The sequence below is a fragment of the Solea solea genome, chromosome 6 (genome assembly GCF_958295425.1).
Source record: "Solea solea chromosome 6, fSolSol10.1, whole genome shotgun sequence".
In the NCBI taxonomy this organism is placed as follows: domain Eukaryota; kingdom Metazoa; phylum Chordata; class Actinopteri; order Pleuronectiformes; family Soleidae; genus Solea; species Solea solea.
Window position 1 is genome coordinate 14,619,713 of NC_081139.1, and position 15,540 is coordinate 14,635,252.

The window sequence follows — 15,540 nt, forward strand, 5'->3', positions numbered from 1 at the left end:
TTCAAGAATCTGTGGAAAAATGTTAATTATGCTGCAGCTATGAAAATATGTGTCACTAAACACATGCAGGTTTGGCTACAGCGTCCTCTGACTGCTTTTCTTACTTATACTGACTACATGTCTGTCTCTGATTTGTTGTAAAACTAATAATTATGGTGAAATAGACACAAGAAATGATTCTCTTGGTAAATACAACATGTCCTGTGATATATGAAAGGAAAATGAGAGCACAGCTACTTGACTAAACCAGCAGGAGGTGCAGGGTTGTCTGGCCTGTATGTGTTTATAGTGCATTATTATTTTAAATCAAAATGTAATGAAATAATGTTACTGAAACAATATAATACCAAAGGACATCCATTTTTGCACATTAAAATGTGATTAAATACATCTTTATAAATTAAACTCTGGCACTGTGAGTGTTTCACCTTTTAAAAATACACAACTAAACTTTGGCCCGCTGTAAAAAAAATAATAAAATAAAATAAACATTTGCATGTCTGCCCTGCTGTAACTGTCAGTGGTTCAGCAGCAGGCAACGTGAAAGAAACAACCTTTCCAGGAGGCCTTGATCACGCTCACATTAATAATACTCTCATTTGGGTGGGCTCTCACTTCAGCTGTGACAGTCACTTCCTTGACGGGTGTCAAAAATTAACGGTGAAGTGTTGTCTTCCCGTTCCAAAAATCGAAGGCTGCCAAAGGTTAAGGAAACACGGCACCAAAAAACACAGCCTCCGTGTTTGTCTTGAACCTCGCCTGCGTTTACACTGCACACTTGAACTCTCGAGCTGTCGGACATTGGTTTTCATGCTGAGGCAACGCTGTGTTTTGTCTCGTGAATGTTACAGAAGAACATTTTTGCCTGCTACCTGTTCACTGAGATACAAATATGTGCCATAAATTATCCTTAAATAATAAAAAAAAAACAGAAATCTGATTGAGAGCTGTTACATTGACAAGTTTTAACCTGGAGTATTATCATCGCCCAATTGATCTAAAAAGTAGTAAGCCACAAGGGGGCGACTCCGCCTTTGTAAAATAACACCATTTTTTGAAATGACTGATAGTGAAATGAATAAGTTCTTCTTTCTTTTATCTTTTTTTTTTAAGGTCCTGTTCCTGGTAATTTGAAAAGTCTGTTGTCGCGAGTAGGTACTTATTTCGGTGAAAGTTTGGGGTCGAGGTGAAGTTTTTCCCCGGCGTAATTTCGGTGGAAACGCGCCAAGGTTTTTCCAAAATCCCGGGTAAATGAGAACAGTTCCTGCAGTGGAAAAGAGGCTAATGACTAGTTTCAGAACACGGTGTTCTACTGAAGATTAGACAGTAAAGCACAGCACGTGTGACTGACAGCTGGTCTCATCCAAACGATGCCTGGTTGTGGGTAAATTTCTGGTTCTTCAAAAACTGTCGTGACTCCAGTCAAAACATGAATATAATGTTTTGTTTGAGTTCATTGACAAGCGGGAGACTCCAGAGTTTTTTAAACACCAACACGTCTGCAGAGACAAAAAAAAGCAATGTACTTTTATTTTAGAAAATACGCTCTTTGGGAAACATAATAGAGTGCTGCTGTGTGAGAATGTAACTTTTTCATGCAGTGTGTGTGTGTGTGTGTGTGATTTTTTCTGGCATAAACACTGACCTTGTCAGGACCTGTAGTCCTCATGGAGACCAAAACCTGATCCTAATGAGGCAGCGCCTCATTTGTAAGGGAACTGGTTAAGCTTGGGGCTAAGATCTAGAATTGTGGTTTGGTGAAGGTTATGGTTAGACATTAACTGGTTGTGAGTATGGTTAGGGGATAATACTTTGTTTATAGGATGTCCAAACGAATAGAAGACATTGCAGTGTCCTGGTTAGAAAAGCTGTGTGTGTTTTTTGTGTGTGTGTTGGCAGAGGCCAAAATGTCACTCCACACTCCTGAGTTTCCATGAAGCCCCAGCAGAGGAGTTCCTGTCGGCTGACAGAACAGTTAATCCAGACACAGTCGGGAACAACAGCAAACTGCAGAGAAGCACAAACTCCACCTTCACTTTTCATCACCGACACTCGACGAGTCACCTCAGACACTCTGTGTGAGGAGTTTGCCCCACAGCAACAACCGGCACGCGGTTGCACCTCACAATAGTTTTTCACCAATCTGTTGGCAACGGAATGACTGTGTGATTACAAACGACAGCCATGAACTCAGAGGAAAAGGGAAGAATAAAAGACAGTAACGGGGGGGGGGGGGGGGGGGAGCCACAAAGGCAAAGCTTAACCTGACATTCCTGTCTAATTAAGACATCCCTCACACGGCACGTTTCTCCTGACCACTTGGGGCTCCACTACAGAACTGGAGGCTTTTCAAAGCGGCCGAGAGCAGCCCGTTCACATCTGTGATCACTAAGCATGTGCAGTGTGGCCATGAATGCAGTTAAACTGTAACACTCTGCAGGCGTTGTTTTTAATACACTGACATTTAAATTGTGATCCCACTTGCCCTCCTGTGGGGACCAACTGCACTGGTGGAGCGGACAAAAGAGGAGGGAAAGAGTTTCAGTTAGTGATAAAACTTTCCTACATTCTCAATCACATAAGTTCTACTTAATTAAGGCAACTGCAAAGTAAAGGCCAACAAAAAAACTAAATACAATAAACAAATATTTGGTTGTTTTCTGAAACAACAAAATATTTACAGGAAATCACATGCACGTTTTTTTTTTACTTATTTCAGTTTGTTATTGTATTGTTTAATCCTCTGTCACATTTTATAGTTTATTTTTATCATTTAAGCTTAAGTAAGTTTTTCCACATTTATCAATTGTTACATTTCCCTCCATTTTTACCTCATTAGTACCCCATTATTATTATTATAGATAAATCATTAAAACTCTATTAATATGATTATTATTTGTATTACTTATCTTAGTTTCTATGTAACTATCTTCATTTATTAGTATTTTAGTCTCCGGTGTTTCTTCATCGCTGATTTCTAAACTCTATGATTTTTTCTGCTACCACAATTGTAATATAAATTCTTAATGTTTTGTGTCGGTAGGGATGGATGATTTTTTATGGATTTTATCCCATGAAACCCTTTGATTTACATTGCTTTTTATGAAGTCTGATTGATTGATATAAATAATGACAACATATTAAAAATAACTAAACATTGAATAATAGTGTGCAGTAGGTAAATGTCACACATTATGTTTGTAACAAATCATCTTGAATAAAAAATTACCAGAAGTGAACTTTAAATTTATTATAAATTTAGATTTTTATTAATCTATTTGTTCTTTGCTGAGACTCTACGCAGCCAAAGTATAAACTGTGAGTCCACTGAGAACAGTCCGACAGTAAATCCATCAAAACTTTTCCCTCTCTTCTTCCCAGTGTGAACTTGCTTTGATGTCAGTGTGTGAAAATGATCCCGAGACGACAAATTATGTGATTGTTTTTTTTCGTCCGCTGATGTCGGTGCACCTCGCGGTCTTGTGTTAACAATTAGCTAACAATAACAACTCACTCTGATGCTCACCAGGATGGAAACGGGGGGTCACGACCTCCAGCATCCATGTGGGTTCAGCGCAAACTCCCTCAACCGCTCCCCTTTCACCCCCACCACACCCCTGGATCCCATTCACACTCACAGATCTGACTGAGTAATTAAAATAAAACACAATTGAAAGGGAGATTCAGGTTCCCATGAAAATCACAGTGCATGTTTTATTTGGGGTGAAATCAATTGTGTCCAGATGTGTTATTAGGCCAGGACTTAAACAGTGGGAAACAAGCAGCATAAATGAATGAAGGCATGGCATAATTTACCAATTTATATCATCGGCCTTTAATCTCACAAAGAACGACTTGTTTTTGTTGGAGACAATGATTTGAAATGTCCTGAAACTAATCTTATAAAGATCTCCTCGTTGATGATCCCATTCTGTCTTCAAAACGACTTTTTCCTGACTCTTCTGTGATTATATTGACAAATCTGGATGACATAGAGATAAGATAAACATGTATATTAAAATCTGACTCACACCACAAGGTCTATGGGTCTAAACTGCAGATCACACAGCTCTGCACTAAGTCCTGTGTTTGAACATCACTGCATTAAGTTGTACTAGTCATACATTTTCTTGACTCCATCTAGTGGCGTAGACTAATAAGTTCTACAATAATACTGACTGACCACAGATTTAAGAATAAAAATGAAGTGAAGCACAGGAGCGAATGCAAATCTATGTGTTTATGAGAATTAAACTTCGGTGAAAGAGCATCCTGTGCCTGCTGGAGAGCACTTTCACATTAACACACTTTTAATGGTGTTGAATTTGGCATGGTTTTAATTTCTGACTTGGCTTGAAGTAGCTGCTGCAGCTCAAGGAGACATAATCCCACAACAAGTTTGTGAGCCAGATTAGTGTGTGACCAGTGTGGTGCTAGGGTTTGGTGCAACTTTAAAATATGACCATATGAAGCAGGAAAACACTTTCTGTCTTCTTTCTTTTTTTTTTTAGTTGACACCACAGAAGCCGTCACAATGCAAGTGGGAGAGGAACACATTACAAAGGAGGTTTTCCACAGTAACTGTATTGCAAAAGTAAACAAGGCGGACAATCATATAATTCAACAACAATATGTTTGCTCCTTGGAGTTTGCCATTTCTCAATGTCTTAAAAAAGTGAGCCATGATCTCAAACAGAATCGTGTAAATACAGAAAAATATAGATTCAGGTCAAAAAGGATTGTAAATACTTGTACTAGTACTGTAAATAACAGTAAGGGAAGACAGCTACAACAGGTATCATTCACTGTCCTGGCACAGTGGATGCATTTAATAGGTTGGACATACAAAAATAAACCACAACAAAGCAACACATATATTGTACAAATAAAAACGTGAAATATGTCCCACCGGCAGAGTGAGATCGGAGCGCGTCTCATGTCTGAGAAGTGGACGCGTGGTTTTAAGCGCGTGCGACTGAAACTGCTGCTGCTGTGGAGCACAGCGCGCAAAAGACCCCGGTGAGTACGAAATGGCGTGAGGGCGGCGAGGACACATCAGCTCAGTCCTATAATATTAACAATAATAACATGTCACATCGGAAATGTTTACCATGATGATGCCACGGCAACATTGACACTGAGTGAAGACGGGGAGATGCAAAGAAAAAGTCTGCTAATGAAGATTCTAGTGTGTAAAATATCTGTGAATCCCCCAACACACACACACACACACGCACACACACACACAAGCGCGCGCTCACACAAACACACAAGCACACACACACACATTCAAAAAAATAAAAACAAAAACTGTCTGCTGAGGGAAATCTCACAAGTCGATGAAATATTCAAAACAATAACTCTTAAGAATTGTACAAGTATAAAAAAGCTACAAACATTAATAAATTACATCACTGACACATAAACACTTCACAAGGTGCTAGTAAAATAATTCTGAAACCTTCAGGATACTAGAACTCAAACAAGAGGCTGGTCATAGAAACTTTAAGTCTTTCTTTTTTTTTTGTTATGTTTTGTTTACATTTTATATAAGTTTTCCTCAAAGCTTTGTGTCTTGTTCGAACAGAATAACAATACAATTAGCTTTGTGTATGTAAGGCCATATGACAATAAGATGTATAATTCTTCAGTTGTTTTCCAGGCAACACCTTTAAAGATCCCGTGTGTAAAAAATAGTTTTCATTTAGGCAGAAATTGAAATTGACGTTTTACAAGTGTTCAATCACCTGGTGGTTGTAAATTGTTGATTCTTATTACCCTGGCGTTAGTTTTGAGATGATTTTTGAGTTTAAACGCTAACTGAATACATTGTGTATAGGTTCTCCGGCACACTTGGAAGGATGAGGTGAGTGATATTCAGCTGCGACATGCAACTTCACCTATACATTTTACACACTGTACCTTTAAATCTAAAGGGAGAGGGGGGAAAAGAAAAGTTAAAAAAATGAACTTCTGCTATTAAAAGAAAGTCAGAAACTAACAAAATGTAAAGGAATACTTAACTGATTAGCATTTAGCTTTGTATTACTAGAATAGGGTTAGTATTTGAGAAAAAGTCGAGAAACATCTTCATTCTTTTCTTTGTTACGTGCCCACCATTGACACTTGGTCCTGTTAGCATAACTGTTAGCAAAGATGGCAGACACTGTTTACGTTCTGGGAATGAGGTCCCGCCCCCCTACGAGTGGGTCTAAAAAGGGCGGGATTAGCGTTTCAAGTGTCACTGGTGGGCACGTAACAAAGAAAAGAAGCCCAATTTTTTCTAAAATACTTCCCCTATTCTAGTAATGCAAAGCTAAATGCTAATCAGTTAAGTAAACCTTTAAGTTCAAATATTAGGACTATATTGTGTGTGTTTATGTATATATACATACTGTATATATATACATACAGTACATACATACACATATATATCATATATATGTATATATACAGTATATACATATATATACATACATAGATATATATATATACGTATATATATATACATATATATACATACATAGATATATATATATATACATATATATACATATATATATACATATATATATGTTTGTCATTTACTCATAATTAGCAAAACTGGTAAAAATGTAGAATTAAGCCTTAAGGAAAAAAGATAGAAAAAGTAGTCATTTAAAAGGCTATGTACAGGCTACATTCTATATACTGCACTGTGTGAAGCTGTAAAAATGCAGAGAGGAGACTCTTTAAGTTGTCGGTGCTGCCTGCGAAAGCAAAAGAAGAGCGAAAGTATCCCCATGCAACTGCAGACCTGACATGGATGAGGCTTATCATTCGCTACAGGTCCCACGTAGTGTCAGCATTCCTATGCTCCTCGTGTCCTCACAGCCACGTATGTACGCACGCGTATGTCATCCTTTAAATACGCGGAAAACATCCGGACGCCAATTACCCGCGGTTCACTTTGTGCTTTACAATTGTTGCGTGACCCTCTCGTTTTCCTATCGACGACACACAACACGAATAAATAAATATCAGTGCTGACGGTGCCCTGCGAATGTTGAGTATTAACATAATAAAGGGATAAATGCTCGAGTTGACTCCAATCACAACCATGCTAGACAACACGCGGGGGAATCTTGGCCCTCGCCCGCCGCTGTTCACCAGTGTCGCAATGATAAGCTGCATCCATATAGTATAGAATTAATGTGTAAAAAAATCCCCAAACCCTGGCCAAAGCACACATGCAAGTGAATACATGCAAGGGATACTTTCAGAAATCTTGGAATGACTGCAATGTACTTCTACTTCATGTTTTAGCAACCCCTGATAAACTGACAGCTGTAGTAAAATGACATGTTCTCTGAAAAAATATTTATAGTAGGTTCTGTACACTTTAATATCTGAAAGTTATAAAGTAAGTAGAGGCAAAAACCTATTTTTGAGCGATGTTCTTCTTAGAAATTGAAAAAATGCATGATTTTCTTTCTTCTTCTCCCGTCTTATTTCAGTTTTTTTGTTTTTTTGTGTGTTTTTTTTTTCCATTGTTGGCTTTACTCAGTGAATGGGGGGTTGTGGGGGTTGGGGGTGGTGGTGGGGGGGTGAGGTTGGGATGGGACCCAGCTCATGAATTCCCAGTCCTACAACAGTCTGCTGCATACTACAGGAGGAGCTTTCCATTTCGATGGATCTTTAAAATCTTTCCAAGTCTTTGTTTGGCTGTTGCCATGCCTTTCTTTAGCCGCTTCGCTGTAAGAGATCAACATAAGAAAGAGACGAGAGGTAACAGAGTTAGTGCCACTGGTTTAGTACAACAACGTAAGCCCTCGCCCACGTTTGCTAGTTCTCTTAACCAAGAAAGCAAGTTGTGTCTATTAATAAAAAATAATGCTCTATGGCACCACTAGTGGTGCAAAGGCTGCATTTAAGCTGAAACATAATAAAAGTAACCTTCCATTAAACATTTCCAGTCTCTTCATTTCTGACTGTAATAGCTGTGGCTGAGTTGGTAGTCGGTCGTCTTCTGGTGTGGGGGTTGGCAGTTTCATGCACAACTAAATAATTCATAATTAATTCATAATAATAAAATATGGGTTTAAAGTCAAATTCATTAGAAGTTTCCAGTTACCAATTTTCCCACAGATTACTGAGGCTTTAAAGACTTGTACATGAATTGCAGGTTTGGAAACTGTCTCATAAACACAATAGTTAGGTCGTCAGGATTGTTCTGATCACAGTTGCAAGTGGCTCCGTGAGGCTGTGCAAGTGGCATCGCCTTTAGTTTAGGTTGGTGTGAAGAATGGTGAGGAGGCCTAAGGGTGAAGTACCTACAGTAAGTGGTCTGGAGATAGACATTTTATCTTCTAAATGTTTGAATCGAAGCCTCAGTGTCTTGCACTCCTATTGTCATCTCAGTAAAAGTTCATTCAAAATTCAAAAGTGGTTAAAAATAAATATCTGCACACACATATAAGGAGAAATCTGAGAGTAAACACAGCTCACCTTTGGCATCTGCTGCCCCCACACGGTCTCCCTTCACCACGCCGCTGCTGTTGGTGCTCGTGGAGTTGGTGCTGTTGTGGGGAGAGGACAAGGACGGTCGCCTCTGGCTGAGAAAGACTCCCGGTGCCATGGGCTGCGGCCCCCCCGGCGACTTGACCGTTCCAGTGTTGAACTCGTGGTCTGTCAGGCTGCCATCTTGGGAGTCCAGATTGTGTTCCGGCGAGCTACTGTCCTGAGAGATTTTGGGGGGTTCCTCCATTACTATTGCCTTCTTTTTGGTGCTTTTCTTCTTCTTCTTGGTTTTCTGTTGCTCCTCCTGTCGACACACAGGTTTTTGTTGAGCAAACATTCGGGGTAGTATTGTGTAGGACTGCAACGATCAATCGATTAACTGATCAGTCGTAAACTGATTATGTGCTTCGCTGATTTCAGCTTCTTTAATGTGAATATATTTTTTTGTAGTTGTTATTACTCACTCTGTCTGTTTTGGAGCCAGGGCTTTACCATTCCAAACTTTCCTCTACTGTACTAAACACAACATATTACACCTGAGTGTTTGTGTTTATACACAAGCTGCACAGGGGCACATGGGGGCAAGTAGTGTTTATTCCACCACTGCTGTACAGCCAGGCTTTTTTTTTTTTACTTTTTGTGGCCTCTTCTTTGTGTTTTCACTGTTTGCTTTACTAGGGCAATGTCTCTGTTGCCTCCATCTGTCTCAACATAAAACTAATCAATTCCTGTGTGGAACATTGTTTGGAATCGTTAACATTTAATAGTTACACGCTGCAGTTTTCTAATTGACAAACCTGATGTGAAAGCTTGGCAGCGGCTGCGGCCAGTCCTGTTTCTATGGACGCCACACGAGCTCCGTCTCTTGCCGGCCGCTCTTGTCGAGGGACTGAAGGTCCGACGCGGGCTGTGACAAGATTCATATAAGGTTTAGATTTATCTAATCCATTAAACACAACACACTCTCTTTGTTTCGTAGTAATGCAGATACTTCTTACCTGTCGGGCTGTATGGAGTGTCATCACTGCTTTTCCGTTTTTTCGATCTAGACTTGAAAACAGGATTATCCTCTTCGGACTCCAGGGAGGGGTAAACTACAATCGGAGGGTTTAAAAGAGAGGATAATCAGTCATTGGCGCATACGGTGCACAGAACATAGAAAGTGCACTACCTCCCATTTATCTAAAATGGTGGACATTGTTGGACAGCTGTGAGACAGCTGCCGAATGCCCCCCCTCCTCTCTGCTGACTCACGGCACAACCATTACAATCTGGACCTTTTAATATCTGATAATTGGACGATTAAGATAATAAATGACCTATTTAGAAAAGGCGAGGTGTGTGCCAGTGTGCGAGGAAAGCTTCACGCAAGCCTGAGGATTTCAAGTTCCTGCTACGAACAACGTGAGCAGGCCCTCATTAAAAGTTCAAAAAGAAAAACTAAAATAACAATTGAAAATGCGTGTTATTGGCTTGTTAAGGAGAGTTTGGACCTTTTTTTTTCATGACTTAGAGCTACAGGAAAGGGAGGGTTTGGAAAGACATTCAAGACTAATCAACAAAAATCCTATCATCTATTTCTAATTAAACGTAGAGGTTAAGTCCCACATGTTGATCCACTAAACTCAATCTGCTTCTAAGAGCACCTGTTAAGCAGCAGTAAGAATGATTGTGGATAATTGTTTTCTAACGTATTTGCTTGAAGAAATAAGTCAGGTGTGGGGTCAAATAACACTCAACCTAGACGAATGGGTCTTATTTTTTGCACTTACCATAATCTGAGTCCTTGAAACATGCGTCCATGTGATCCTGCTCGTCGTCGTCGTAATCCAGACTCTCAATGCTGCTGCTTTTCCTGGGTTTCTTCGGGAGGCGCTTGGTTGGCCGCTTGCTGCTGTTGCCGCCGCCGCCGCCGCCGGCCCCTCCGCTGCCCTTCTTGCTGACCTGCGAGCTGTACGCGTTGCTCTTCACGTCTCTATTGTTTTTGGACTGGCTGTTGCTCCACGGCTGCTGCAAGCTGTCTGAAGAGGACAGGTTGGCCATGGACAGCATGCCCTGAATGGCCTCCTGTGTGCTGGGAGATGCAGGTGGCTGACTGTTAAGTACATCAACAAGAAATACACAACAATGCAGCCATTACACAGCGGTCAACATGCTGGCAGAGAAGAAGAGCGACTGAGAAATTTAACTGACACAGGCTCTGTGGTTAACGTAAACGTCACCGCTTGTGGTTTTAATTCAAGATTATCATTTGATTTAAAAAAAAGTCAAAAGTCAAACTGCCAGATCTAAATGTTCAATCACAGACTTGTGATTGCGTTAAGAAGCAGCTACGAAAATATCTTCACACACCTACGAAGGTGATAAGCTGCTGAGCGGAAACCTGTAAGCAAAGTGAGTGAAAAGCGCTGGACTGGTTTGGAGGTGGGCTTCATTCTCTGCGATCATTAAGTTCCCTCTTCAAAGCACCAAAACAATTTGCGAGATTAACATATTTCAGCCAGCGTTAGGCTCATTTGTAGCTTTCAGTGTGGTGGAAATAGACCATCAAGAGCAGAACAAAACAGCAAACAGCAACCGGAAAAGGGAAAAAAGCCTGGAGCCACGAAGCCCTTGATAGATTAACGCGGGATGAAACAAACCCTGACTTAACACAAACTGCAGACAGATTCTGCGTAAACTGAGTTTTTTTTTTTTTTTTTTTTAAGTTATAAAATTCCACTTTTTCATCCAGTTGTATCTGGTGTGAGTGGGTCCTTTGTCAGATCGTCACCCCCATTAGTGAGAACTAAATTTAATTTGCTTCTGGTCCACTGGGAGCCATTTTCAGAGCGTGTGCTATAAACCAAGTGTGTTTAGACGGGAACGTTCCTCTGGTGCTAAAGGAAATGGAGTGAAGGAGTAGAAAGTAAAGACATGAGGAGAACAGTCTACCTGTTGGTGCTGTAGTCAATCCCACCCACTTGCTTGCTCGCCTGCAGCAGGTCAAGAATCCCTGCAGCGCTGGTGCCCTTTTTCTTGACCTTAGAGTTGCGACCTTTGACCTCAGGCTTGGCTTCTGTGTCTATGTGCAGAGTCTCCTCATCTGAGGAGTCAGCGCTCTGATTGTGGAGGAAGAAGGACAGATTAGAAACAGACATGAGAGACATGGCAACAAAGGTTTTTTTTTTTCCTTTTTTTTTCCCTAAGTTTTAAGCTTTTACGTGTGACTCTGGCAAGAGTAATCAGGGGAGCTGCAAAAAATGACCTCAGAGGTTAGTCTGTAGACTGTACATAAAAATAGATGTAGTCTTCAGCTAAGGGCGCCACTAGGCGGCGACTATTCTGGTTGCAAGAAGAACTCACTTTGAATGGAGAGAAAGTCTGTGGGCAACTGAGTTTCCGAAGTTACTGAATACTGCACGCAGCATAGGATAATGTTGGGATTCCATTTTGGTCAAACATCAGCTACTTTGGAAAAAAAGTAACAACTTTGACACGTACCTTAGACACCAAGGGTTGAAACTTTGGTTTTTTGGCTGCTTGTATGGGCTCTCTGAGATCTGACAGGACTGGAGACAGAGGAATTCATGATTGAGCAAACACAGCAAAGACATTTGGTTTATATGAATTACTTGTTATTGTTAACTGCAGGGTTGTGTATTGATCACTAAACAAATGAGAGATGTAATTTGAAGGTCTGGAGGCTACTTCAAGCATTCGTATTACAAAGACAACCTTATCCAAATAAATAATACCTTAAAGTTAAATCATTTCATTGAGTAAGAACAAGTAACCTACAGTGATAAAATGACGGTTCTTTGCACTTTACAACACTCAAAGCTGCATACACATTCAAAGCGATACACTAGACGTGATGAAGTTTGATAGTTGATAGATTAAATGAGGTGAAACCCAACATGAAATAAGTCCAAAACACTCACAGGAAAGATCTCTCTTCACTGTGTTCTTTTTTCGCCTGATGGGGAATTCGTCAATCTTCAGCTCCCCCTCATCTGAGACGTACTCATACTCATCTCTCACTGGCTTGCTTTTGTCCTCTTTTAGGTTTTGTAATGAACCAAAAACACTTGAGTTGGTCTGAGGTTTCAGCATCTTGGAGCTGCAGGGGAAACCACAGGACAATGGGATGGGGGGGGGGGGGGGTGATAGAAGGTTCAGTCAGGCAGCTCAGAGTGAGGAGTTCTTGAATTAGCTCTAATGGATCTGGTGCTGATAGTTACATAGCTCTATAATCACTGAAAAGCTCCACACGAGAAGGTTGACATGCTCTTTCATGAGACGTTTGTGTCGCCATTCCATACATACCCGAGCATTTTCTTGTGAGATACAGTGAAGCTGAATTTGTCTTTATTACTTGACAGAGGTGTTCTGTCAAATTTGCACTCCTCCTCCATTTTCAGCAGGGAGTCAGGTTTGCTGTTCTGTAAGGTCAAAGAAGAAATCATGTCACACACACACACATACACACAGGTTAAGTGACAGATGACCAAGCTGATGTTATTGACTCACTTAACAAGAGTTTTTTAATAGTTTATTTGCACTTCTTAATATTATTCATGAAAAAGGGCTTACGTTATTAAGTTTAATGTAAAAAGGAGAGATTTATTACACAACTTTTCAATTACATATTCTTAATGTGGGGGTTATTGATAGAACTTGAACATAGTATCAATAAGTGTGATTGTTTAAGTGCATTATTGCTTAAAATTTTATTTTTTTTTATTTTTTATAGCCTCACAATAAGCCTTTTATATGTACTTAAGGCAAGGGCCTTTCTTTGAGGAGGTCGCCATCTTTCACCGCAATGTCTCTACAGTAGCCTGAATGGACAAAATGAGCCCGTTTCGCATTTTCACATTCTAACACACTGGCTCTTTGTGTGGTGAAAAACAGGTTTTAAACTCTATGTCTCAGTTCCTTGTACATCCACACTTGTAAAGGCACATTACAACATACAGTATGTATAATCCTAACAGTGATAGTTTATCTTAGAATGATACCAAAGGCCCATTTATACTCCATTTTTGTGTATCAGTGTATGGACATCCAATCACCATACCTCTACAGCTTGAAAAATATGTCCATCGTGAAAAGCCAGCAACCTCTGGCAGCGTGTTTTAAACTGGGCACTGCAGCTATAGGTTGCTACTTGATTGTTTTCCTGACTGATTGGACTATTGACTCTACACCGCCCCCCCTTGATTTCCGGTGGTACTGCTCGCAAAGTACGGAGACGGCTCCTTCTTTAGCGTAGAGTACAAATGAGCCATAACATGTCTTGACCGCGTAGTTTCCGTGCTCACTGTGCTCAGTGGAATCAGCTGTGATACGGAGTAAAGCTGAGGTCTACAGCGACCTTGGTAAATATCTAACAGGCTCTCGACTCTATCTGCAAGTGTTTGGCCTGATGTGACGGAGCAGTTCGATGCACATGCTTGCAGAGACTGCAAACATACAACACAACTCTGACACTGAATTTTCCATGAAACTAAAACCCTTTAATGTCTTCTACTCAACAAGATTACACTTTCGCTCTGGTGAAACCTTCCCATGTCGTTCAGAAACAGTGATACAGAAAAGGTTTTTGAAAAGATGAGGGCATGTGAACATACTTTGATGAAATTTGGTGGATATGAAAATGGTGTAATTGTATTCGGTAAACTGTGGAACAGCGGATGGTTTTGGAGCAGCACTAAGGAGCTGCAGACCGATAACGTGTGGCTGAAGCCACATCATTATTTTTGATGATTTCTTTGAAGTGAAGTGTGCAAATCACTTTTGGGGCGATCCTGCATTTTCTTCCTGTTCGGCTGCGTAGCCTTCAAAAGTGCTTTTTTTTTTTCTAAATGACAACAAACCTTCAGACTGTGATACTATTTACTTTGGCCTGTAACAAGCAGCCATTAGTTTTACAGAAAGACAGACCTTGCCAGCAGAAATGATCTTACCTTATACTTCCATTTTGCTTCAGTCTTGTTTTTATTCTGCTCTCGGATTTCAAACTTCTCCACATTATTCTGCTTGGATATTTCCTTCTCTGATGTACTCAGGACATTTTTAACAGCCTGAGACGGAAAATATTTAAACAAAGACACAATTATCAGAATGAAAAAAACAAATCTGCCAGATTAAACGACAATATGGGTTGTTTTTTTTACATTTAAGTAGTTTTAACATGACTCTCTACTGGAAGGGATACAAAATGGCTCAATTAAGTCTTTTAATTCATGCCAACATTAACGTCTACTCACCTTCATCTTTTTCGGCTGGTCCATTTTACTCAAGATTTCCTTCGCGTGGGACTCGAGAGCGGCGAAGCTGGAGGGTTTAGGAGGCGGCGACGGCGACGGCTCTTTTGCTTTTTTCGCTTTCTTCTTTCCTCCTTCTTTGACCTTCGGCACCTTCGGAGGCTTCGGGGCCTTGGGCATCTTTGGGGGTTTGGGAGGCTTGGGCGGTTTGGAGGACTTCTTTCGTACTTTCTCTCTGCTGGGTGACGGAACGTGAGCCGGGGAAATGGGCTCCTCAGGCTCGGAGTGGGTGGATGGTGGTTCCTCCACTGGCACCTTGATGTTGGGTTCACTCTTAATGGCTTTTGTTGCATTCTAGATGTGGAGGCAGGGAATTGTCAAGGGAGCTACTGTTTGTCAGGAAGCATTTAGTATCACTTTGACGAGGAAAAGGTGCATGAACTGAAATGAATGATTGAAAAGATCACTGACGATATTGATCATCAAATGCCTCATCTGACACCTGTATCTCTGATCAAGGGAAATAGGTTAATTCTCCCCTAGACTTACATAACTGTATTTAAACAGCACTTAGAATGTTAGACTGGAAGACATACAATTTAAAATTCAAATAAAATCAGGAAAATTAGGAAAATCAAATATGGCAAACAAAAATCTGAATTCAAATAAAATCAGAAAATACATCTTTGCATCTTTAGATCTGAAGAGTTTGATTGATATGTTATATCTTGTCATCTGGAATCACTTATACATTTCTGAAGCCGAGTCAGGAATGCAAAAGGAAACGGTT

The 15,540-nt window shown here is 40.3% G+C and overlaps 1 protein-coding gene across 2 annotated transcripts in view; it reads right to left on the reverse strand.

The window, feature by feature from the left end:
• Positions 1–6,580: 6,580 nt before the first annotated feature.
• The window catches only part of phf2 (PHD finger protein 2), a 30,310-nt gene continuing 21,350 nt past the window's right edge, over positions 6,581–15,540 (reverse strand). Inside the window, exons 12-22 of one of the 2 annotated variants that reach the window (XM_058632337.1) lie at positions 14,754–15,104; positions 14,451–14,567; positions 12,808–12,923; positions 12,423–12,601; positions 11,983–12,050; positions 11,434–11,600; positions 10,272–10,573; positions 9,498–9,593; positions 9,297–9,406; positions 8,488–8,803; positions 6,581–7,734 (exon numbers count right to left, since the gene is read on the reverse strand). In XM_058632337.1, coding sequence (XP_058488320.1) covers positions 7,646–7,734; positions 8,488–8,803; positions 9,297–9,406; positions 9,498–9,593; positions 10,272–10,573; positions 11,434–11,600; positions 11,983–12,050; positions 12,423–12,601; positions 12,808–12,923; positions 14,451–14,567; positions 14,754–15,104 — 1,911 coding nt within the window. In that variant the 3' untranslated portion in view covers positions 6,581–7,645. Of the gene's footprint in view, positions 7,735–8,487; positions 8,804–9,296; positions 9,407–9,497; positions 9,594–10,271; positions 10,595–11,433; positions 11,601–11,982; positions 12,051–12,422; positions 12,602–12,807; positions 12,924–14,450; positions 14,568–14,753; positions 15,105–15,540 lie in introns of both variants that reach the window. The other variant, XM_058632335.1, reaches the window with a different exon arrangement.